This window comes from Mastigoproctus giganteus, chromosome 4 (genome assembly GCF_048544385.1).
Source record: "Mastigoproctus giganteus isolate SK-2022 chromosome 4, ASM4854438v1, whole genome shotgun sequence".
Taxonomy (NCBI): Eukaryota; Metazoa; Arthropoda; class Arachnida; order Uropygi; family Thelyphonidae; genus Mastigoproctus; species Mastigoproctus giganteus.
Window position 1 is genome coordinate 193265195 of NC_143578.1, and position 27017 is coordinate 193292211.

General features: G+C 35.3%; 1 protein-coding gene across 1 annotated transcript in view; it reads right to left on the bottom strand.

Moving 5' to 3' along the window:
* Window positions 1–27017, bottom strand: part of LOC150087292 (protein NDRG3-like) — a 206624-nt gene that overhangs the window by 103527 nt on the left and 76080 nt on the right. The window contains exons 4-5 of the mRNA XM_090371112.1: window positions 20916–21036; window positions 9214–9276 (exon numbers count right to left, since the gene is read on the bottom strand). Coding sequence (XP_090227238.1) covers window positions 9214–9276; window positions 20916–21036 — 184 coding nt within the window. The remainder of the gene's footprint in view (window positions 1–9213; window positions 9277–20915; window positions 21037–27017) is intronic.

Consider the following 27017-nt stretch of genomic DNA (forward strand, 5'->3'; position numbering starts at 1 on the left):
TTGGTAGTACTACAGCTGTGCCAACTTTATTACCAGTTTTGGATCCATCTGTGTATAGCTGAATGAAGCTTCTAAACTCGGTAGAGCGAGCCATATGTATTTGTCTAATGTTGATATCAGAGAAGTTATTCTTTCCCCATTGCTGAAAATGTCTATCAATATGTACTGGAGCCATGGAAAGCCATGGCTGCGTTTCCATGCTAGTATCCTGGAGGGTGTTAGAAAACTTCAGGCCCCAGCTTGTGATCAAAGCTTCAAGCCTAATGCCAGATGGTTTGTTGTAATGCCGTTTAGTTTGATAGATTTCTCTCCATTTTGGCGTGAAGAGGTATTGCCACATGGGATGATGTGGGAGACTGCTGATTTTGGCTGCATAATTTAGTAGTAGAGTTTCCCACCTAAGGTGTAACGGTGGTTCATAGGCTTCGGTATACAGGCTTAAGATTGGTGATGTGCGAAAAGCCCCCAGTGCAACTCTTAATGCACTGTGATGTACAGGGTCAAGCCATTTCAATACACTTGGCCTGGCTGAGTCATATGCAGGAGACCCATAGTCTAACCGGGATCTGATCAGTGAACGGTATAGATGTAACAGCACGTAACGATCTGCACCCCATGACATAGAAGAAATTACTCTGAGAAGATTTAGTTTTCTAAGACAACTTGTACGAATATGTTTTATATGTTCCAGGAAGTTTAATTTTTTATCAAATATTACACCAAGAAATCTTATACTAGGTTGGAAAGTAATACAATGAGAATCCAACTGAAGGTCTGTATCCGGATGTAAAGAACATTTGCGACAGAAATGCACAGCAGTCGTTTTTAGTTTAGAAAGCCGATATCCATTATTTTTGGCCCAAGAGACTATTTTGTTAATGGTGCCTTGTAGTTGTCTTTCAATAAGTCTCATATTTTGAGAATGACATGACATGGCAAGGTCGTCGGCATACAAGTATGTGTCAACTGTGTTAGGTATGCACTTGGTAATAGAATCAATCCTAATGGCAAAGAGTGTGGCGCTCAACACTGATCCTTGGGGAACTCCCTCTTCTTGTACATATGCTCGAGATAATGAAGAGTGGAATCGGACTTGAAAGGATCTATTGCCTAGAAAGTTCTTAATAAATTTTGGGAGATGACCCCGAAGTCCAAATTTATGCAAGTCCTGAAGAATCCCATATCGCCAAGTTGTATCAAAGGCCTTTTCGATGTCAACACATACCATAACTAGGTGTTCATTTCTCAAGAACGCATTCCGGATATTTTTTTTGGCCTTGATAATGAGATCAAGCGTACATCTTTTTCTCCGGAAACCATACTGACTTGGGCTTAAAATGTTTTGAGTCTCTAATAACCATGTCAGTCTGGCATTAATTATTTTTTTCCAATGTTTTTTCCAACGGTAATTTTTGGGATCTGTGTGGTCTTTCCCTGGTTTCGGGAAGGCTAGCACATAAGAATGGCACCAACTAGGGGGTAATACTCCTCTAAGAAAATTCTGTTATACAATTGTAAGAGTACAGTTAATGATTCCTCACTTAGATGACAGATCATGGTGTAATAAATCCCGTCGGGACCTGGAGCACTGTTTTTCATTTGTGCAAGTGCATTACGCAATTCATTCATGGTCAGAGGCAGATTATAAGAATGAAGGATGACAGTATTAAAATTTAGTTTGTATTTTTCTGTCTGGGATTTTAGCAATTGAAATGCAGGTTCATATGTGGCAACAGCTGAAAGCGTTTCAAACGTAGTATCTAAGGCATTGGCAATTTCTGTAGGTTCAGAGATTTCTTTCCCTTTTACAAGTAGAATAGGAGAAGTTGTCTGCGAGTATTTACCATTAATTCTTTTGATTTTTTTCCAAATTGTAGAAGTATCTGTGGATCTGTTTATGGTGGAGGCATAATGCGCCCATGCTTCTTTTTTACTCTCCCGTCTTATATGACGAGCTTTAGCTCTGACTCTCTTAAACTGTAGGAGGTTAGCTGTGGTTGGATGTTTTCGAAAAATATCCTATATTTGTTCCTTTCTTTTTTAGCACTGTTGCATGCTTCGTTCCACCACATTTTTGGATGAAGCCGGATTTTGGTTGATGATTTTGGTATGGCAGTCTTGGATGCTTTCATTATTGTATCTGTAATGTAGCTTACTGCAGAGTCAATTGTGTGGGTTGCTATGAAGACAGTATCTAAGTGAGCTATTTCTTGGTATTTAATCCAGTTAGCCTTAGCAAATTTCCAGGTTGTCCTAATGTTACTCTGAGGGGTAGAACTTATACAGAAAGTACAGATGATAGGAAAGTGATCACTCCCGCGAGGGTTATTAGTAACGGTCCAGGAGAGCATATTGAAAGATCAATAGCAGAAGTTGAGCCAGATGATAAATGCACGTATGTGTGAGCACCTGTGTTTAAAATTGTCAGGTTATGTTTATCTAAAATTTTTTTCAATTATCTGTCCTCTGGAGTCAAGATGTTGAGAACCCCATAGCGGGTGATGGCCATTCCAGTCACCCATAATACAAAAGGGAGCAGGTATTTGCATTACTAAATTATCTAAATCAGCAAAGGTGTATGTATGATTTGGTGATAGATACAAAGAAACTAATGTTATTGTGATTCCGAAGGTGACACGGACAGCAATAGCCTCTAAAGATGTTTGCAGGGGGATAGGTCTAGAGGGCACCGAAGAGTTCACTATGAGTGCTACTCCTCCATGAGCTAAATTAGATGAGTTTCTATCTTTTCTATACATATTGTAGTGCTTAATTTTCATAGATATTGCATTTGTGAGATTTGTTTCTTGAATGCATACGGCAACAGGCTTATATACAGATAGGAGATCGTAAAAATCGTCAAAGTTAGCACGGAGCCCACGAAAATTCCATTGAATAATTGTATCCATTGTTTGGTTTTAGCTAGTGTCTGTTAACTTCCGTGAGGTAGTTTGCTTACGCCTGTCAATTTTTCCTTTATCCTTCTTTGAGAAGACTGGTCTGCTTGTGTCAATGTCACCTTCTGGATGAATTTCAAGAAATGTGTCATCTTCATCCGCTTTTTCATCAGTGTCCATGGTATCAGATCTGAATGTGCGCGTATCAGTTCTTTCAGAGCTCTTAGTTTGTACTTTCGGTTTCTGATTGGGATTCTTATCTGGAGGTATTGTTACCGGAGTATTTACTTCTTGGGTTGCATATTTGGAGGGAGATTGTTCTTTTAATGAAGTAAGTAATGATTTCGCCCAACCAGATATAGAGATATTTGGAGGGACGGAGTAGTCAGTCTGAGTTGATATTGTGCGTAGCTGTTGAGTAACTGAGGCGTATGTAGATGATTTAGTAGGGATTGCAAAGTGTTTCTTTGCCTCTTGATATGACACTTTGTTCTCTATTTTATATTTCTGAATGTTCTTCTCTCTTTTCCATTGGATACAGTCCTTAGAGAAGGCAGAATGATTTCCCTGGCAGTTAGGACAGTTTTGGGTTTCATTATTACAGTCCGTATGTGTGTGTTCTTTTGAACCACAAGAAGCACAAGTGACTATACCTCTGCACACAGTTTGCGAATGACCGAATTTTTGGCACTTAAAGCACTGAACTGGGTTGGGAATGTACGGTCGAACATGGCATCTGAGATATCCAGCTTTTATAGTTGTGGGGAGATTTGGTGACTTAAATGTCAATATGACTGTTCGTGTAGGGACAGGCTCTCCATCTTTTTTGATGATAATTCTTTTTGCCTGGACTACATTTTGATTGCTTAATTCAGAGACAAGTTCATCCTCTGATACATTTAGAAGATCCCATTCAGATATTACCCCTTTAGAGGAGTTCAAGGTAGCATGTGGGGTAACCTTTGTGGGAATTCCACCAAAGGTAGATATTTTCAAGAGTCTTTCAGCATGTCTGTGTTCACTCATCTCCACTAATAGGTCTCCAGATCTTAGTCGCTGAACCATTTTTGGAGGCCCAGCCACATTTTCGAGACATTTCTGAATCAAAAATGGGGAGAGTTTACTCAATGGTTGGTCTGTGGAGGAATGTAATATTAAGAAGAGAGGAGCAGAAAAATCTGTCCCTTTTTTTTTTTTTTTGTCTCTTAGCATGGGATTTATTCAAATTATCATGGTCGTCACGTCTAATTGAATCTGGATCAAGAGATCCATAGTAGGACTGTTTTGTGTTGTCCATAGTTGCTCCTTTTAGTCCCGGGAGAGTGGATTTCTCCTACCAGGCTTCCAGCCCCGCCACGTGGAGGCAGGAGCGGTGCCACCAGTGACCAAGCGATAAGGTTGTTAGTGTTAGTGCGTTAGTAGATTAGTTTTATATACAAGAAGAAAGGTGCCTTTCCTTTCTGTTGAGTAAGCTGACTTCTTTACTTTAGAAGAGCAAAATTATATAACTTTGGAAATTAGAAACTAACGTTCAACTACAATCAATCGCTCTTTTAAGAAAATCGCTTTCAAATCATTATAGAATCGCTTTAGTCACTCGCTTGGCACTCGGGGCCATTTATCTTGCAAGATAATAGGGATAGCCTGAGTGAAACCATGCTGGAAGATATTCTGCTAATTAGAAGCAATTATGGTTGCCTGCAGTAACGACCTGTAACTCATGTTTTAAAAATTAATTTTGTCACTTATTTTAATGTTGATTATTCAGCATTAATCAAATATTGGAACTGTTTTATAATGTATATAAAGTTTTGTTGCATAATATAAGTATAAAAGATATATGTTTGTGTAATTATTAAAAACCAATACATCGTGAAAAAATTCATCTATTACTTTAAAAGTGTACCTAAATAACAATTCAATTTTACTCAAGTGGAAATGGTGAAAGTTTTACTAATTATGTGTAACAGTGACTTGCAACTAACTAAAATAAATGCTTAATATTTACATTTAAATAATCGATCTCATATTTTTATTATTTCTTTAATATCACAAGTTTTGTTCTAAAATTCAATTTAACAATTAAATTGAATTTTAATTTAATGTAATTAAAAAAGGTACATATAATAAAAAATTATAATATTTTATGCTTTGAGTGAAAAAAACCAGTTTGAACCAGTTCAACACTGGCTGAAGGAGCAAAACTGGAACTGAACCGAAATTGTTTCATTGAACCGGAGCGAAAACCGGAACGAAAAAAAAATTACGGTTCGATGCCCTGATACAAATGCAAATAAATAAAGAATTTTTCAAAAGAAAAGAAAAAAATTCTTTCAAATAAGAGAAATACAAATCCTTACAAAACACAATAAATTAACCTCCATTTTCATCCTTCTAAGCCAGATGACTTGTCAGCAGGTGTCTGACTGATATTAATTAAGTTCAGTAAATTTTTATTAGCAATTACATTAAAAAAAAATTCTTGTCTTCATTTTTCCCTTTCATTTTACAATTTTTAATTTTGAATGTAGTCTGGTAAATTTTGCCAGTCCTCTATGGAATGTTTATAACCTTTACCAGTCCACCATTGGTTTTCAATTGAGAAACGCTGCTCTGGAAGATGCCTTTAATAGCTGCAACCCCCAAGATCAGACACTCTTGGTATATAACCTTTCTAGTCTCACTTTTCCTTACATCCCTGCACTGTTATAAGGATGCTGCATTGCTATAATGCTATACTGATGGCATAACATTAACAAACCCACCTTCTATGCGGACAAACAGTGTCCAAACAAATCTTAAAACGAAGATCACAATCCTTAGTCAACTATAGATAATCTATAGTTGTATAGATTATACTCTATAGAGTATAATATATACTCTAGTATATACTCTATATATCATATCCAATGAATGTGTGCATGTATGTAGCTTGGATACTATATAAGTTTATTCTCTGTGTGCGTGCGTGTGCGGTACTATTACTACTTCACACCATTCAGCGAAGTACAGCAGGCCCTCGTTATAATGCGGTTTGCTTTACGCTGATTCACTATAATGCTGTTCTTATAGTACAACCCATATCTGACGATAATGCTCTTTTACAGATTGCATTTTTGGAATATTTAACGAAATTGTTTCATTTGATGGAGTCAATAGCTTGAAAATGAATAGCAAAACAGAAATAAAATGTTTCCCACACTGACTTGAGAAATTTTCCCGCACGCTAATTTAATTGCAGTACAGTGACTTATTACGAAGTTCCGAGATCAACATTTAAAAAAATTATGAAGTATATTGTTTGTAATATTTGTATTATATGCATTTATCCGAAGTCTAGTCATCACTCAGTACATATTAGACTTTGTGCGTAACGGACAGTTTATTCAAACATTGTATCATAATTAAAATGCAACCAACGCAGTTACATTTTCGAAGAGTTAATAATGGCAGATAAGAATGAAAAAGCAATAATGTCTGGACGCAGTACGAAGACTATAAATGTAAGAAAAAGACTGAATTTGAAAATTAAATTAGATGTTTTGAAGCGAATCGATTCCAGTCAACGACAAGCGGACGTGTGTCATAATTTAGGACTGACAAGTTTAACTGTAAGAACAATTATAAAAAAATAAAGAATTAATTTTATCAGCAGGAAAGACAGCTGTTCCACTGCAAGCAACTAGGGCTAGGTTGACTATTAGGATTGAAATGGAGAGACCAACTAATTTTATTGATGATAATATCCAATGCAGAATTCAGTTAAGTTAAATATTATAAAAAAAAAAAAAAAAAAAAAAACAGAAAGAGGGAGATTAGCCTATATGATGATTTGAAGAAAACTCACCTAAAAAAAAAAAAAAAAAAAGAAAAAAAAAGTGGAACCATTTAAAACAAGTAAGGGCTGGTTAAATATATTTAAAATCCAGGGAGAAGCCGCAAGTGCAGATCAAGGAGCAGAAACTTTCAAAAAAGAACTTGTTAAAATTATTGAAGAGGGGTAATTATGTGTTATACTTCTAAAAAGTTTTTAACATAGATGAAGCAGGACTTTTTTTGGAAACGAATGCCTAAAAGAAGTTTCATATTGAAAGAAGAAAAAAAATATGCCAGGTTTCGAAGCGACAAAGGATCGGTTGACTTTATTGTTGGGTGGTAACACTGTGGGGGATTTAAAATTAAAATCCCTTTTGATTTACCAGGAAGAGGGCCAAAGTACAACCCAAAATCAACACATTTTTCATGATTAAATTCATGAATTAAATTAAATCAATTAAAATCAGTTTAGATCAATTAAATTCATGATTTTAATTGGAATTAAGTTTAATTTTGATACGTAAGTAGTTACCACAATTATATACGTATGTAATGCAGAATATTTCATATGTACAAATATTTGAATATTAAATATTTTGACCGACATTTGTGCATCTTTTCACTACTGTTTATTATTGATTAGGAAATATCCTATGGCACCGACCGCAACTCAAATACATATGATACCTTATGGAAATGCGGCACTCGCTTACCGCGGATTCACTTAGCACTCTGTTTTTCCAGAACAAAGTATCAGCGTTAAGCAGGGGTCATCTGTATTGCACATATGAATGACATTGTTTCCTTTGAAATAAAAGTAAATAATCGAAAATAAAAATGGACTTTTTATAATTTTTACATATTTCTTAATAGTATTTTGCATCAGGTAATATTTCTTTTAATGTTTGTTTTCAAAACTGCCTCTAAGAAATATTATGGTTATCAACATTCTGTGCCCAAATAAAATAACTGTAAAACTATTCACAATATCAAATAAAATGTAACAACTGTCTATGTAATAAATATGCCCATGTACCATTTTTTTTTTAATCTGCTAGTCGCATGTCCCACATTACAAGTGTGGAACCTGAATACAGGCTACTGGCAAGTTTCAAAAGTTTGCCAACCACTTCCTTAAGGCATAGCCTCAGAATTGTCCAGCACACAAGAGCTCTCTGGACAAATTCATTTGTTTTCTTTATCCTGTGAACTAGTCACAACCCTTTCTTCTCCATGTAAACCTCATTAATACATTTCTTCCTATCTGTGCTTAGTGTGGCGCCTCCGTAGCCAGGTGGGAAGGAGCAGCAGTGCATAGCACATGCTTCTTGATTAGACCGGGGTTCGAGCCCGTCACCACCAAATACGGAGGATGCGGAAAGGTCAGGGAATGACCACCGCATATCCCGGAGCAATATGGCCTTAGTTGCTAATGCTCCTAAAAACCAAACAAACAAACAATCTGTGCTTAGTCATTTGTAGCTCATTTACTTTCTTAGTAGAATTTGACACTTGTAATTTTAGCCTTTTAACTCAATGGGCTTTACTATCACTTAGTTTGGACAGCTCTACCTCTGGGGAGTGGTCAGATATCATACTAGACCTGATGGCCAACTCTCTCACTGTTACTGGCTTTAACTATTTGTTTTCTCTTCTCAATTTGGTTTCATTTCTTTTCTTTAGACCACACACACACACACACACACACACACACACACACACACACACACACACACACACACACACAGAGAGTTTAATGCTACTGTTGCCAGTAGCATTAAACTCCACCTGTCATCTGTTGGCTGACTGTGTGAATTTTTGCTCTCAGTAAAAAGAGAGAAATTAGGTTTTCACTGCTAAAAAAAAGTTCCAAATTTTACTTACAAGAAAACTATATCCTGAGCCTCAGAACAAAACCTGGAGTACATCCACAATACATAAAACAAGTAAAGCTATTTTATGTTTCACTTACATGTGGCCATTTTCATGCTACTCTCTATATACTGACTCCTGACAACAGTCATCATATGACCTTGTCACTTCATTATGCCTCAAAGCACCTGGAACAGGAAACCTGTACCTTCCAGCAATCATTATTACTACATACACACACACATAACATGCTTTCTCCAACCAGTATATTTCTACACATGGAGAGAAAATGCATCTCATCTAGGGAAACATATTTTTTGCCAAGAGAACGTGATCATGCTGCACATTACTTGATTCCATTTTCTATTCATTTTTGGAGTTGCACACACTCTTTCATAAACACATTGGGCTTTATTCTTAAATTTCTAAGATATTTCAAATTAGCATACTTAATACAGTTATATTGCCCATCATGGATTTGCTATGACTAGAATTTAGTTTCCAATGCATATAAAAACATACAACAAAAAAACATGACTATATAAAAATTTGAGTGATTTTTGAAGATAAAAAAAAAAAAAAGTCATATGCTGCAATATCACTAACTGTCAAATAAATACGGACTTACCCATAAAATTTCAATACAGGTAGAATCATTTCAGCAAGCTGATCCACTGTAGGGTATACATAACTATCATGAAAATTGAGTAAATTAATCTTAAAAGCCATAACAGAAACACTTTGAACTAAAACAAATAATAATAAATATTTAAAACTGTTGGTTGTATATAATGAAATTCTAAATTTAAGTATAGCAAACTAGCACTTCCGAGATTTTCACTTTAGTTTATGGGGTGTAAAAAAAATGAGTATTAGAAAATATATATTTACATTTATTTTTACTTTAGATTTAAAAAAAAAATTATCCTTTCATTTATTTTTATATAACAAATATCAAATTACAATGTTAGTAAAAATCCAATATTAAACGCCCACCCCCACCCCTCCGTTTTATTTCAATAACTAGCATTAGCAGGGCATATGATTCAAGAAAGCAAGCTTATACAGCATCAGACAAAAAAAAAAAAAAAAAAAACACCACCCTTCCCAATTTCACCCATCCATTCACTCCAAATGTTTGTCCAGGTGTGCCTTGAACTTATTTAAGTTGCTGACCTCCACTACAACAGATGGAAGTGTGTTCCAACCATCAGCCACCTACTGGCTAAAGGCAAATTTCCGCACACCTATTGGTTTTATGGAGTCCTCCATAAAACCAATTTGATCAGTGTATCAAATCATCCACATTCTTCTAATAATAATAAACTTATTACCCAAGAACTGGCATTACAAATCTGAACAGGTAACAGTGTAATAGGCAAACATCAAAGATTGAGGGATAATCCTAAATAAAATAACTCATCACATAAATTAAAATTCAGAGTAAACTAGGTCTGAGATCATTTTTGATCTAATAACTGAATCATTGTTCCAATTTCTCATGTCCTACTCAACGTTACTGCTAGCTCAAAATAAGCAAGTTTCAATACCTATGGTATAAATAAAAAAATTGTTTTATTAAATAATTTACTCATTTTCTGAAACCTTCCCTGAGAAGAAAGGGCAATTTAATTCCATAATTTCCAAATTGCAGTTCCACATATGTAGCTGGCTAATATAGATAGTTCTAAAACAAATAATAATAAAAAAGTCTATATTTACTGAAGGTCAACAAGTACAAACATCAATAAAATACAGCAAACCTGATTTAACATGCTTAAACCTTTTCTAGGCATATACATGTATGTCTTTCAGGCATCCTTCAGATAATATCTCAAATAACAATTTGAAATCTTCAAGAATGTGCTACCTTCTCCTATCTGTATTTCTATTAATTATATACACAGTTTATAATAGATAGCAGCACAAAAATAATTTTAAAACCAGAGGAGGAAATCACACTTTCAGCCACTGTTCAATTTTGGCTAATAATAGCTGGAATTCACATCCAAAAGTTGAATCAAATAATATAACATTATTATAATATTAATATCTCTCTACACATTAAAAAAAGTTTTTCTCTCAGTGATATTTATTTGAGGCAATGGGAGAAGAAGGTGGGACAATTACATCACCACAAATGCAGGTAAATAATTACATTGTTGTTTTCCACTGAAAGACAACTGCTTGCATAACATTGTAAATAGTTTAGTATTTTGTAAAGATTTAAAATATTTGTAGTTTGTAAATATATTTTTTAAATATTTTAGTCTTACTCTTTTGGATGCAACAATATTCCTCTTGCATTATGCAACCCAAAGCAAAAGGCCTTTTCCTAAGTGACCTATGTAAACGCAGATAAATAATTACACAGTGATATTTATTCCATCTTGAGATGCCGTGTGGTGGGGGTAGCCATTGGGAGAAGAGGGATGTGGGTCATGTGGTACAAGTGGGCGGGGCAATTATGTCACTACAAATGCACAGGTAAGTAATTACATAGGTCATTTCCTGATTAGATATCAATCAGTGCATTTCAACAGGTGTGTCTTTTACACAGAAAAGATTTGACTTACTTCGTTATACCTCTACATTTTATGTAGAAAAGCCTACGCAAGGGTTGGCAAGCAAAGCAAACAGGGGGCAAAGCGCCCTATTGTACCTATAATTACAACCAAGGGGCTATTTGTTTTAATTTGTTTCTACTATTCATTACAACCATTCATTTTATTTTCTGGAGAGTATCATACGGAAGTGTTCTATGTATCATAATGAGGTAAACTTCTCTTATTCTTTTACAAATATTTGGTGGAAATGAATTAAAAACAGTGGAAGAAGAAAGGGATCTGGGATATAATAAGGGCAGATATGAAGTTTTCTGAACAGTGTAAACAGGCAGCCAGGAAAACCCATAGTGTCCTATAGATGATTTATCAAACATTATCATGAAGAAATATGGAGGTCATAGGCCCACCGTATGAGATAATTGTAAGACTTGATTTGGAATATTGTATCCAAGTATGGAAACCTCATCTGAAAAAAAAAAAAAAAAAAAAAAAAAAAAGGACAAAGCTTCTTGAAAGGGTCCAAGATGGGCAACTCACATGGTGAGATTGACAAAAGGGTGAGGTGACCATATAAGGAAAATCTTGAACTATGTGGGATAGAGCTTGGCAATAAGACACCTTTGAGAGGGACCTGACTGAGGTTTAAGCTCTGAGAGCGGTTAGTAAAGTGAATGAAGGCAGAATTTTCACTGTTATAAAGAATTCCAGAACTAGGGGCCACAAATTCAAATTACAGGGGAAGAGGTTTAGACTAGACTGTATGAAGTTTTCCTTTAGCCAGCAAGTTGTTTATTACTGGAACAAGTTGCCACTGCATTTAGTTGAGGTTGACAGTTTAAAGAAAGTCAAAGGTCAACTGGATAGTTGGCTATGGGAGGAGAGAAGTATATAATTATTTTTTCTCATCTACTTTTTACCCTTTTTGGCCAGTGTAGCAAACAACTATGGCTTCCTTGCACTATATGGCTAATACATCTCATGTGTTTCACAAAAATTACCACTTGGTCCTCTGATTTTCACAATCTTCACTGACCTCTATTATTGAATATCTGACCTTGATATTCAATATTAGTTATTCACTAGTCCACTCTTGAAAACTGCAGTGTTTACAGCAAAGCTCTGAGTTACGTTGTGAATTGAGTTAGCCTTAATCTCATGTCAATCAATCCCACTAACAGCATTTCATGATACAGAACTCTTCGTATTTCTAATAAGAAAGCAAGAATCATAGGTAATATCACTCTTACTTCCATAAAAGAACCCTTGTTGTAGTTGTTATATCTGACCTCAACTTCCTCAATCTCATCAACCATACTGAGCCTCATTCAATACAGTCTAAGAATAATCAAAATGTTTGCCCAGATGTTCAAGTCTTGTAGAATCATCATCCAACTTTACAAACAGTTGGTACTCATAACACAGATTACAGCATCTTCAGGATAACAGATTACTTCATCAAAAATCTCTCAAACAGGATTAAGTCCATACACAATTTCATTTGTGTTCCTATGCTACTACCAGTGCATCCCTTATCATTGCAAGGAATACGTGTACCTAAGTAAGAGGTTCAGTTTATTACCATTCAATATATAAGCAGAAAAACATTTATTTATAACCTAATTTATTCCCAAGTTTATTAATGACAGTAATGGCAGTGTGCTACTGCAACAGGATCTAGATAATTTGGTCAGATGGGCTAAGAAGTGGCAACTGAAGTTTAACCTTGGCAAATGCAAAGTACTGCATATGGGTAGAAGTAACCCCAGAAAAACGTACCAACTGTGTGGTACTACACTTAAGGTGGTAGAAAATGAAAAAGACCTGGGAGTAATTGTGCAGTCAGATATGAAGTTTTCTGAGCAATGCAGACAGGCTGCCAGGGCAGGTCATGGGGTTCAGATTACGAACCTAAGGAGGTGATTGTCCCTCTGTATAAGGCAATGGTCAGGCCACACCTTGAGTACTGCGTACAGGTCTGGAGGCCTCATTTTAGGAAGGATGTAGATTTACTTGAGCGTGTACAGAGAAGGACAAGATTGGTGAGGGGAATGAAGGGATCCTCTTACCAAATTGCAGTGGCTGGAGACTAGGCACCTGCAAGGTGATCTGATTGAGGTATATAAGGCCTTGAATGGGTTGAGCACGCTGAATTCTGATGGGATCCTTCCACTTGTTCAGATTACGAACCTAAGGGGACATAAATTCAAATTAAGAAAAGACAGATGTAGAACAGATGTGCGGAAATTTGCCTTTAGCAAGCGGGTGGTTAATTGCTGGAACAAACTTCCATCTGTCGTTGTGGAAGTTGATATGTTGAATAAATTTAAGGAGGAACTGGACAGGCATTTGGAGGCAATGGTGTGATTTTTTTTTTTTTTTTTTTTTTTTTTTGGCTGATGCTGCATAAGCTCATACACTTGCTTTCTTGCATCACATGCCACTACTACTACTACCACCTTTCTTACTCCCTGAACTTCATTTTTTTGTACCTCACTTTCCATCCTGTCAGTACAGTACTTTACGTTTCTTATGGCAATCTCTTATTATGACCCCATTGTACTCCAACATGCTTGTTGATCACTTTCACTTGGATAATGGATGCTAAAAATTTCAATGTGGAAAGTATTATGTGCGGAGTATAGAAACATGACAAAAGGGGCTGAGAAGTGATGTTTGAACCAGAAAGCATAGGGAGTCAAGAAGAGTATATCACTAGATAGGGAACATCATATTAAGGTAATGTGCAAGTCAGTCTGATGTGTCTGATTTGAGAGTGGAATTGTAACAGAAAACATTTTTTGGAATAATCAACTATGCATGCAACTGGAGAAGGCAGGCAAACAAAAATTCTCATTATGTGGGTATTTAACTATCTGGACAAATATTTTTGTGGTTAAAACACATAGTAGCAGTTTATTCTTGGGTTATCTTAAGTCTGCTTTTCTATGAACTTGTTAGGGATGCTACCAAGAGACCAATATTCTTGACTTGGTCACTATTAAAGATTCAACTACTATTAACCTTGTGGTGGTGGCACATACCAAGTGTAGCAAAAATGGTAGCTGGTCATCTGAAAGGTACCCAACTTTCCTTTTAATTTCTGGAAAATGTTTTTTTTTTTTCATGTACTTAAAATTAACCTTTTATTTTCAAAAAACAAAGAAAAATATTAATTCTACAAATTACAAAAAAAAAAAAAAAAGTTTTAATCAAAGTAGAAAGTTTGTTATTCTCTTCCATTTTCCAGTTTAAAAGACGTTAAGTGTGTGAAATTTCAAGCACACGCATTATGCATATATTTCTGCTTATTATTTATAATAACATTGAAAAATTAAAAAATCATTATATATATGTTCTGTTTTCAAGTTTGTATAAACAGATGTTTTGCAAGTCATAAATAAGTGACAAGAAGCAGTGCTATAAGTCGTCATTGGGAGGTTAATATACTTATCTTGCAACCACCCAGAAAAAAAAAAAAAAAAAAAAAGACCAAATGTGTCACATTGATTGTTGTGTTCCATTGCACCGCAAAAAGACAAATTTTGTTTCGTTATTTATGTCAGGGATGTTGAAATTTTTTTATAGTAAATTTTTTTGTTTAGAAATCGCGAAAATGATGGGTAAACGCAAAGGCGTTGCACCTTCAGTTAAACAAAAACTTGAAATTATTCAAGTCTGAAAACGGTGCATCCGTTAAATCTTTAATGATCAACCATTATAATGCTGGTGACCAGACCATACGCAACATCGTAAAAAATAAAGGAATGCTATTAGATTTAATATCAACATAGCAAAATATAAAGGGAAGCATCGTATTGGACATTCGAGTAGTACGTGGCAAGTTTTTTATCTATCGCCATATTTTTATGTAGAACATTGCTGAACATTTTTCGATACAGTTAGTCTCCAACTTATGTAAATTTTTTTTCACTCAATTTTTTTTTTTTTTTTTTTTTTTTAGGATTGTAAAATTTAAAACAAAAAAAACACCATAAAATAAGCAATCAATGACAACAATCACAGCACACACAAATTTCACAAGTGAAATACAGCGTGACAAGCAATAAAATAGGAAAGAAGAGAAGATTCTTACAATTTATTTATGTTTTTTTTTTTTTTATATGACTAAAGATTTCAGTGAAGGGGACACACATTTCACCATAATAACATAAAAATCCACAGAAATGTGCTTTAGTAAAATGTGAGCTCGTGCGGGGTGATAACAGTGAGTTTTTGCCTCAACCCTGTGAAGTTCTTTACAGAAAATTCATTTTGACCGTTATCATGGTGCCGACTAAGAGAATAAGTGACAGTGATACTAGTAAATCTACCAAGAAAAGGAAAGCGATCAATTTGGATCAGAAAATTAAACTAATAATCAAGTACCGTGCTGAATTCAGATTTGTCAATAATAATATAGTAGCAATATGTTATTAGTCATTCCAGAGTTATGTAAAACTCGACGAAGTATTTTTGGATTAACCGGGAAATCAATTTTCCGGGATTTGTTTTTTTTCCATCTATCCCGGAAAATTGAGAGTCTACTGTATGTCAAAATTTATTTCACTCTTGGAGTACTTCACAGTGTGTGAAATTTGAAATTACAGTGGTGGACCAAAATACTGCATCACCTTAAAAAAAATTAAGGTATGTAATGAAACATATAAGGTTTTGTTTGTCGCAAAGCAAAGGTATTGCATCAGATAAAGCTTCTATTGCACCAGACATTAATTGCAAGGTATTGCATCAGCCGTTTCTATAAATATGGCATTGGAAGGGTATACACACTCATTAGTATCCTGTTTTGTGGAAGTGTAAGCATGGCTCCATATGTTCAAGTTGACACCAAGAAAAAAAAAGTGTAGTTGTTGCTCTGTTCCAGGAAGGGCTTTCTACGCATGCTAGGTATTTTGAACGAACAGAGGGGTGAAGTGGAAGTGGGTTTTTTTTTTTTTTTTGGCTGATGCTGCATAAGCTTGCTTTCTTGCATCAAATGCCTCTACTAATGCTATCGCTGATAAAATAGGCTGCCACCAGTCAACAGTATCCCGGGTGCTGAAATTAAAGCATGAAACCAGTGATGTGAAGAGAAGACCTGGATCAGGCCGTAAGAGAGTGACTATGCCTTTCCAAGATCAATATTTGAAATGGCTATGCCTTCGTAATCGGCATGCTAGTGCTCCTGATCTAAAACTAGACGTTAAGATGGCCTCTGGTGTTGAAACAAGTGCACCAACTATCCAAAGACTGCTTTCGGAATATGGTCTGCATCCTATCACAGCCCAAGAAGAAGCCTTTGTTGACCCAACAAACGAGGAAGAAGCGACTTGCTTGGGCTAAAATGCAAGTTTCATGAACAAAAGAGCAATGGGACACCATCATCTTTTCTGACGAATCGAAATTCAACCTGCATGGCTTGGATGGGAATCGATATGGAAATCAGATGGGAATCAGAAGACGAAAATCGGAGGATACCATCCTGACTGCATAACACCGACTGTAAAGTTCCCCACCGGTCAGATGGTCTGGGGATGCATAACAAGCAAAAGGGGGTGGGGCAAATTAAGTTTATTAATGGAAAGGTGAATGCAGAAACCTACACTGCTATCTTGGAGCCCATTATTAGGGACCACCACACAGCTGTCCAAAACTGCATGTTTCAACATAACACACCAATTTTGCTGTGGCAAGGTGCTAAGTTTTATACTATTTAGATTTAATGATGAGTTTGTCTTCTTGTCTCACAAGGCTTAAAACATACTTACATTAATGTTTTCCCTCGTTTTTCTCCCTTAAGGTAAAGTCATACCTCAGAAATGCTGGCATTACAGTGTTGGACTGGCATGGCAACAGTCCATATTTGAACCCTATTGAAAATTTCTGGTACATAATGTCGTCTAAAATTGCTCAGAAGAAGGCAACAAGTAAGATTCAGCTACAGGAGAGCACTGTTCGGGTGTGGTACCACGAAATTGGGCAACTGCATATCCAGAAGTTGATTAACTCTATGCCAGATTGTTGCAAGGCTGTAATTGCAGCTCAAGAAGGAATAACAAAATATTGAGGACTTATTTTGCTGATTTACAGTACATAATACTATTACATTAACTTGTCATTTCAGTTTGTACACGTAAATGCAATAAAATGTTTGTTTGGTTGTTATGATTGCCATTTGCATGATTTCTCATATTTCCATTAATTATGCATTTTACCCTTTAGGAAGATATTTATGGCAATTAGGTAGAGTCTTTTTATTGGATTTCATTCACAGAGGTATATATCCCATCTATCAAATGCATTTTGAACATTTCTGCAACCCACAATGCAGCACAAAACACATTTTCAAAGCTCACAATGATGCAGTTTTTTGTCCGCCATTGTACGTATCCTGCTTCCCACAGTGCAGCAGCAACCATTTTAAGAGAAAAATCAAGTTTTGTATTCTGATCTCTATGCGAAAATAATAATTCTTTAAAAATAACTAGGGTAAGACTGTAGATGTTTATTGAACTACTGCAAGACGAAAAACAAATAATGTGCAACTACAAACATGCACAGAATCAGTGCTTCTCCAATACCACACTACTCTTCAAACAGAGGCATCAGACTTGTGGAAATTTCCAGACACTCCCATTCTTGATTGCTTGCATAGGGTTCTCCTCCTGTTATAGCATGCCATGAGAGAAATGCAAGCACTGGGAACTTTCAGAGAGTTGATACCCCTTTGAAGAAGTAGTCACCATGGTTCCCTAAAGCCTCCTTTCTTCTTTAGTGGGTGTCTAGCCGACCAGGCTAGCCGGGTGGGTAAAGCGCCTGCCTGGCAACCCAAAGGTCACAGGTTCGATTCCTGCCTCGTGCTTGGATATCATGATGGTGTGGCACTATCGGGTTGGATCTCACGGCCACGATACACGAAGGAAGCAGGAAAAAACCGGTTCCTTCGTGTATTTGCCCACATCATACGATAAAAAAAAAAAAAAAGTGGGTGTTTGCATTTGCTCATTGGGTCATGTGGAGTGGGGATTTTCTACCTTGTTTTGGGCAGCAGCTGCACCATATTTTAAGCAGGACACCAAGTAACTATGCTCTCCTAGGTGAGTGTAGGCTCTTTCTTATTTATTTATTCCTGAAGTTTTCTGATTTTTATTTTTATTTGGTAGCTTTATTTTAATTGTAACTCATATGCAAGTGGCAGTTCACACCTCTCCAATATTACTGGTTGCAGCTTGCAATTATCCCTTCAATATGGATTATAGCATTTAATTTTATAAATCATAACTTAAAGTTCTTTTAGAGGAAGTAAATTTCCTGTTTTAAAAGGATCAATATCAACATTTCTTGAGAATGTTTTAATTGCTTCAGCTTTGCAAATTCTACTCATAACAGTAAAAAACCAGTTCATGTATTTTCTGTGATGAGAACAGAAATGAATGCACCTAGTGGTTCTTGAATTAAATATTTTTAATTTTAATGGAAGTATTTTAGATTAATTCAGAAAAGAAAACAAATTTAGTTTAAACTGATAATTATTTTAAAAAGGATAGAATATAATATTGTGAACTTGTGAATATTCAATTGTGTAATCTTATACACTAGACTGTCGAAATAATGGCACCCCAAATAATAGAACATTCGAGCTAATGGCACACTGAGATCGGATGTTTACATACAGTGCAGATGTCTTGCAATGCCGAAAAAAGAAAACTGCAAGTCACATTATTAACTGTATTTGTTTACATTCACCATTTTGAAAGCGAATTCTGTACTGATATCACAGATTATACAGTAATTTTACATTAAAAACCTTCAGTATGACTCAAAGTTAATAAACCTCATACAGAGAAGAAAAGAAGAACAACATTAAAGCTTAGTGACAAACTTGTTTTATAATCCAAACTATTACATCAACTGGAAAGTTAAATCATACACCCATGTGCAGTGTGTCTGTAAACTGAGTGTGTTCTCTAGTCGATTTGCCTGTTTTGCTGGACAAAAAAAAAAAAACCCAGTTTCTGGGGGGAAAAAAATCTTGCTATCTATGCCTGAGACTGACTAATTCAGCCAGGGAGTGAAAAAAGCCCATAAAAGTTCTTCGTGTCATTGATGGGATTCGAACCCAGGCCTTTTCCCCCCGGTGTGGAGAGAGAACGGTGATGATACCAATGGCACCTGTACAGACTAAACATATAATAAAGAAAATAGAATGGGGCATAAGCAGGAGTGTATTAATGGCAGAATATAACATCGGATCGTCAACATTTTTTTTATGTGCAGTTAATAAAATTACATTCTTAGATTTGTATTTCATGGATTATTGCATCATGATTAGCTGAAATCAACCTAAAAATTTAAAGCATTACAGGAAGTTATTTTATATTTACTCTATATATGAACAACAGCCACCTGCTCAAAATTCATCACTCTATTTATCTAATTTCTACGTTAAATGTATTAAAAATAAAGCTTTCTACATAACGGAAAAACTGAAATAACAGCACCTTGAATCAACAAAGGTGCCTCTTCTCTACTGATTGCAGTGAATATAAATTCATTGCAATCATAATTTAGAAAATATATTATTATTCTTACATTCTTATAATTGAAGACATGACAAATATTATTGTACAGGATGAGCATAAAATAATCTAAACAAACAGATATTTATTATTCCAAGAAATTACAAAAATTTTAAAAATCTGTCTGGGACAATGTATCCAAAGCTTCAGTTCAAGTGTTCAATATGGTTAAATTTTCATTGGGCATATATGCTTTACACATATATGCCAATGTGCCTAATGAAGTTGCTTAATGTAGTTCAGTAAAGCACCTAATATCTTCACCATGATGACCTGTTTATATATGACTCCTTTGGATAGATTTTCATAAAATTTTAAATTTCACTCTTTTAGAAAGATTTATCAAGCCATCCAAATTTCATTAAAATCGGATCAATAGAGAATCAGTAATTATTATTTCTTTATCCATCCATGTGTAAAAAATCTACAAACCTTCACAAATTCCATTAAAATGAAACAAATTGGACTGGCACATATTTCTTTCTTTCTTTTTTCTTGTTTCCATACAAATTATGAAGGCTATCCACATACTATATATTGGAGCACTGGATATTATGTTTGTTGCCGTGCACTGATTGTCAGAAATACAGACCAATCAAAAATTACATCAGTCTCAGTATACATAAAAATGAATTCTCCTTAGCCCAAATGACACACGTATGGATAGTGACAGTACAACTTCAACTAGCTAGCCAGTTTGGGATTTTCAAAAAAAATCACAATATACTAACATTGGCAAAACCTACATCATTTAGTTACTGAAGGGATTTGGCTTTGAATGGATGTAGCTTCAATGTTTGTCTGACTTTTAAAACTGACCTCAGTAAAATATCAAGGAATCAAGCAACATCCCTGACACGAATGAACTAATTTTAAGTATTTCCTTAGCTGTCTCATCAGATGTTATTGACCATTCACGAGTGCAATAAGTTCTTTTAATGGAGCATGTATCACAACTCGCCTCTCTCTCAATTTTTATAATAAGAAATCACAATACACAAATTCTTCAATTTTTAGATTTGTATTTCATGGATTATTGCATCATGATTAGCTGAAATCACTTTAAAAATTTAAAACATTACAGGAAGTTATTTTATATTTACTCTATATATGAACAACAGCCACCTGCTCAAAATTCACCACTCAATAAATTATTAACAATTAAGATAAAATTAGTATTATCTTACTTGTCAGGCAAAGAAGATGCACCGTCTTCTTGGCCAGGTGCATTTAGATGATATACACAAAAACTTTGCATAAGGATACGTGTGTCCACAAAGCTGAAGAATGTCTGAAAATTGGAAACATCTAGAAAAAATTATATCAGCAATAAATAGTCATATAATCCTTATAATCTTGTACCAAGTCACTCATAAAAACAACAAAGTGTACATCAATATTTTAAAATATTTGATTCTGCCTACCATTAAAGGCTTCTGAAAAAATGCTCTTTTAGAGCAATTTTTCCATCAACTTTTTTGTAAAATGGTGATAAGCTACTCTGGTAAAAAGAACAGACCAATTGTTTGTTCCCAACAAAGCTGTTATGTCTAACTGTAGTTTAAGCACTGAGGAATCCAATAAATTAATAATTAAAACATTGTGTATGATTTACAGATTTCTTTTAAAACTGTTCTACATTTTTATATTATTTTGGAGTTTTTGTTTTTTTCTTTTCTGATTTTAATTTTTTGTTTGCTTTTTTACTTTTGAAATTTTTATTAAATAGTTATAAATAAATACTGAACAAATATTCTAATCTTGGACTCAAGATCGAATAGCAAAGCTTAATAATCTAATTGTCTAATCTTTGACTTATTTATTTTTGCAAATGAAAAAAGCGTAGGTAACTATTTGTAGTTAATCGATGAGTGTTCCAGAACTATTTTTTTTAGCAATACACCTCTGTGTAGAGGATGAAATTTTATCAAAGGTTAAGGTGGAATCAGATAAATACTTGATCGAAATGGTTAAATTAAGTGAGGCAAGGCTTCTGAAAAAATGACATTAGCTATTCTAGTGGATCATGCCCCGATGCTACATATGCTTCTTCCATTCATCATCTTGCCAATACTAATAATGCTATGGCATCATGGCAGTGATCCCCTAAACCCAGGCTGGGTCAACCTATGGCCCATTCCGTCATACTGTCCTCCCCAAAGCTTAAAACTATTCACAGAATATAGTTTTACAGTGATTTTTTAAAATATTAATTTTCTGCTAAATATTCACTTTTTCTGTATTGTTTCTTATGATGTTTATGTAACTTCCTTAACATTTCAAACAGTCGAACTTGATTATAATGAGCACAGAAATAATGAGATCACAACTGTAATGAGCAAAAGCCATAATGATTTTAATTTATGTGTATTCCCATACAATCTCTCACAGTTATAACGAGTGTACTACACGGATATGCTGAACAAATTTTGGTAACTATACAAACATTCTTAACTGTTCGGGTTGTCGAAAAAACCTAATTTTTGGAATATAGACGAAAATGTAAAGGGCGACTTAGGTTTATGACTACCTGCATCGGATTAGCGGCCAGTTTATGACCTTGTTGCATTACCCTATTTACAGATTGTCTTGCACTCACTGAACCATAAATTTATTTCGGGATTTCTAAGAACTCTGTATGCATTTCGGGATTTTAAGAACTCTGTATGCGCAGATAACTTTATCATTTTAAAGTAAAATCCGTTAGAAACGAACCCTTCCTTCGGAAACATGTCTATTAACAAAAGAAAGTGTCTCGCGATTCGCGAAAAAGTCGAAATTATTTGCGAGTTGGAACGTGGTGCAAAAAATGTTGAAGTGTGTATAACATTTTCTTTGTCCTCTTCAAGTGTATCCACATTGTGGAAGAATAAAGATGTTTACATATCGGCACTGGAAAAGAACATAGTTGGGGGGGGGGGGAATTAGAAAGTGCGAGGTTACAAACGATGATGAAGCATTGCTTCAATGGTTCGTCACACAAAGAATTGCAGGATTTTCAATAGACGGTCCGATTTTGAGGGCTCAAGAGGAAAAATTTGCTAAACAATTTGGATGTGATGATTTTGTGTGTAACAACAGTTGGCTGGATCGATTTAAAAACTGACATAACATCGTTTATGCAAAAATTAGTGGAGAATCTCGATCTGACGATCCAATATGGCAAATGAAGGGTTTGACCATGTTTGGGCAGAAATCAGGAAGGATTTCAATGACGAAGACATCTACAACAGTTGTGCTTGTGCTACTGCAATAGGATCAAAAATTTGGGCAGATGTGTTGAGAAGTGGCAACTGAAGTTTAACATTGAAAAATGCAAGGTACTACATATGGGCAGAAGTAACCCCCAGAGGAACGTACTACACTTAGGGTGGTAGAAAATGAAAAAGACCTGGGATTCATTTTTCAGTCAGATATGAAGTTTTCTGAGCAATACAGACAGACTGCCAGAGCAGGTCATGGGGTATTTTTAATGATATACGGCAATTTTGCTAGCAGGGAAAAAGGAGGTGATTATCCCTTTGTATAAGGCAAAGGTCAGGCCAAACCTTGAGTACTGCATACAGGTCAGGAGGCTTCATTTTAGGACGGATGTAGAGTTGCTTGAGCATGTGCAACAAGATTGGTGAGGGGAATGAAGGGATCCTCTTACCAAGAGAGGCTTAAGTTCTGCAAATTGCAGCGGCTGGAGACTAGGCACCTGCAAGGTGATCTGATTGAGGTGTATAAGGCCTTGAATGGGTTGAGCATGCTGAATTCTGATGGGATTCTTCTGCTTGATCAGATTACAAACCTGAGGGGGCATAAATTCAAATCGAGGAAAGACAGTTGTAGAATAGATGTGTGGAAATTTGCCTTTCGCCAGCGGGTGGTTAACTGTTGGAACAAACTTTCATCTGTCATTGTGGAAGTTGATAGCTTAAATAAATTCGAGGAGGAACTAGACAAAGTTTTAGAGGGAATGGTTGCGTGATTTTTTTTTTTTTTTGGCTGATGCTGCATAAGCTCATACCCTTACTTTCTTCCATCACATGCCTCTATTACTACTACTCTCTTGACAGTGCGTGTATGTGCAAATATGACAGGAACTGATAAAAAAAAAAATGTTTGTTATCGGAAAATCATTAAAACCCATGTTTCAAAAACGTAAAGAAACTTCCTGTGGATTACACTGCAAACAAGAAAGCTTGGATGACTTCGGATATTTTTCGGGAATACATAAATGATTGGAATAAGGAGCTATTCAAAAAGAAAGAAAATATTTTTTTATTAGTTGATAACTGTCCTGCATATCCCCAGATTCAAAATTTATCCAAGACTAAGCTAGTGTTTCTGTCTCCCAATGCAATGTCAATTTTACAACCAATGGAGGATATATGTGTAATCAAGAGTTTGAAAGGATTTTATAAAAAATTTCTAGTTCTACATCTGATTAGTCAAAGAGAACAGAAACTTACTGAGACTATATTGATATTGGATGCTATAAATTTATTGAGCAATGCATGGAACAACATTAATTCGACAACCATATCAAACTGCTTCAAGAAATTGAAATTAAATTCAAATGAAATTTCAACTTTGCAGGTTTTAATACCCCAGGGTATTAAAACCAGGTATCAATACACCTCTCTCTCTCTCTCTCTCTCTCTCTCTCTCTCTCTCTCTCTCTCTCTCTCTCTCTCTCTCTCTCTCTCTCACGCAGACATTTAGCTGGTGCAGCATAAGCCTCAGGCTTCCTTGCACCATATGGTTAATAATAATACAGATAACATCGATGAATTTGTATGAGTCAATGACAACTTATTAACTAGTGGTCTTCCTACAGAGTAACATTGTAGTTGCTGTGCTAAGCAAAGACACTAACGATGATGGTAAAGATGATAATTGTGATGATGATATGATGACAATTGAAAGTGAATCAAAATCAGTAACTATCTCATAAGCTCAAGCTGCAATGGACACATTAATCAATGAGACTTAACGAGTTGAGTGTTTTAAGGGGAACTTAAGAAATATCAAAGTGAAAGCTTTAAAACAAAGATCAATTTTAAGATTCATAAATAAAGATTAATCGAAATCTTGTTTATTATTAAACATTTTTTTAATTACAGAGAAATAAGTTGTGTTTAGTATTAAGTGTATGGTTTTAAAATTACAGACAAATAAATTGTGTTTAATATTTAGTTTATACAAGCATATTAATACAAATAATATGTAGGTATATACTTATTATTTTTTTCTCTCTAATATTTCTTTTGTTTTTTGAAACTATCTTTTTATCAAGCTATTGAGAATTTTAAAAAATAGGAGATAGATTTAACTCATCACTGATATAAAATGTTCATTGTTTAATGGCTCCAGGGGGTTTTCCCCATCTCCGTTATCACTGATAGATATAGCAAGTAACAGCTATAACGAGGAAATTTTGTCGGTCTCTTGATGCTCGTTATAACCAAGTTTGACTGCATTACCATTATGCAATAAGAATGTTATTTGTGAATTAACCTGTGAACCAGATGACATCATAGGACTCACAGTAGAGGAACTGTTGCAAAAAGTGATCACACAATCCTTAGATGAAAAAAAGAGATGGAATTTGTTAAAGGCACGAGGTTCAATTTCAGGAAAAGAGGCTATCAGCAGTTTAATCAACTGGGCAGAATGAAGACATAGGGTTAATGTATGAGAATTACAGAATATCTTTAAAACAATAGTCACAGAGTGCATACCATTAAGAAAATATAGCACAAGGAAGATGCCAAGATGGATAAATAGAGAGCCTGCAGTCTAACTGAGCAGAAAATGATGACATGGAACAGTAAAGCCTATAACAGCTACAAGCTGATTAAGCATTAGCATTAGTAGAAGCATATTATGCAAGAAAGCAAGCTTATACAGCATCAGCAAAAAAAAACCTTGCCATTTCACCCATCCATTAACTCCAAATATTTGTCTAGTCCTGCCTTGAATTTATTTAAGCTGTTGACTTCTAAAATGACAGATGAAAGTTTGCTCCAGAAATCAACCACCTGCTGGTTTAAGTCAAATTTCAGCACATCTATTCTACAACTGTCTTCCCTCAATTTGAATTTGTCCCCTCAGGCAACTGATCTGGGCAAGAGGAAGAATCCCATTGGCATTGAGCTTGCTCAAACCATTCAAGGCGTCATAAACCTCAATCAGATCACCTCGCAGGTACCTAGTCTCCAGACAACACAATTTGCAGAACTTACGCCTCTCTTGGTAAGAGGATTCCTTCGTTCCCCTCACCAATCTTATTGCCCTTCTCTGCACTCCTTATAGCAGCTCCTTATCTAAAATGAGGCCTCCAGACCTGTATACAGTACTCAAAGTGTGGCCAAACCACTGCCTTATACAAGGGGACAATCACCTCCTTATTCCTGTTAGCAAAATTCCTGTATATAACTGACAAGATACCATGAGCTACTCTTGCAGACTGTCTTCACTGCTCAGAAAACTTCATATCTGACTGCACAATTACCCCCCTCAGGTCTTTTTCATTCTCTATCACCCTGAGTGTAGTACAACACAGTTGATACATTACTCTGGGTTTACTGCTACCTGTTATGCAGTACTTTACATTTGTCAATGTCAAACTTCAGTTGCCACCTCTCAGCCCATCTCACTTCTTGCAATGATAACTGTATCATTGATATGATAAAAGCGAATATTATTGATGACTATTCCATTTAAAACAATTCCTTCTGCTCTATCTTCCAATGCCTCCTTCATAATTTTATAAGAATATAAATTGAACAGAATTGGAGATGGAATGCACCCCTGTCAAACACCTTTCTTTATCTTAATTTCATTTGTAAGCTCATCTTCCACTCTCACCACAGCACTCTGATTATAGTAGAGATTCTCAATATTTGGATGTCTTTGCTGTCTAGGTTTATCCGGTGCAGGATAGCAAACAATTTTCTATGTTGAACTTTTTCAAATGCTTTTTCATAGTCTATGAAACAAGCATAGACATCCTGTTGCATTTCCAGACATTTTTCTATTAATACCGAAAGACTGAACATAGCTTCTTTGCTACCAACACCTTTCCTAAATCCAAACAGAGTTTTCCCTGTTTCCTTTTCACATTTACCCTGGATGCAAAGATAGATTATACTTAAGAATATTTTAATGTATGACTCATAAGGCTGATCATTCTATGTTCTGCACAATTTTTTGCATTTGACTTTTTTGGAAATGGTATGAAATTTGACTTCAACCAATCATGAGGAATCTTCCCTGAATCAAACTTTGTTGGCCAGACG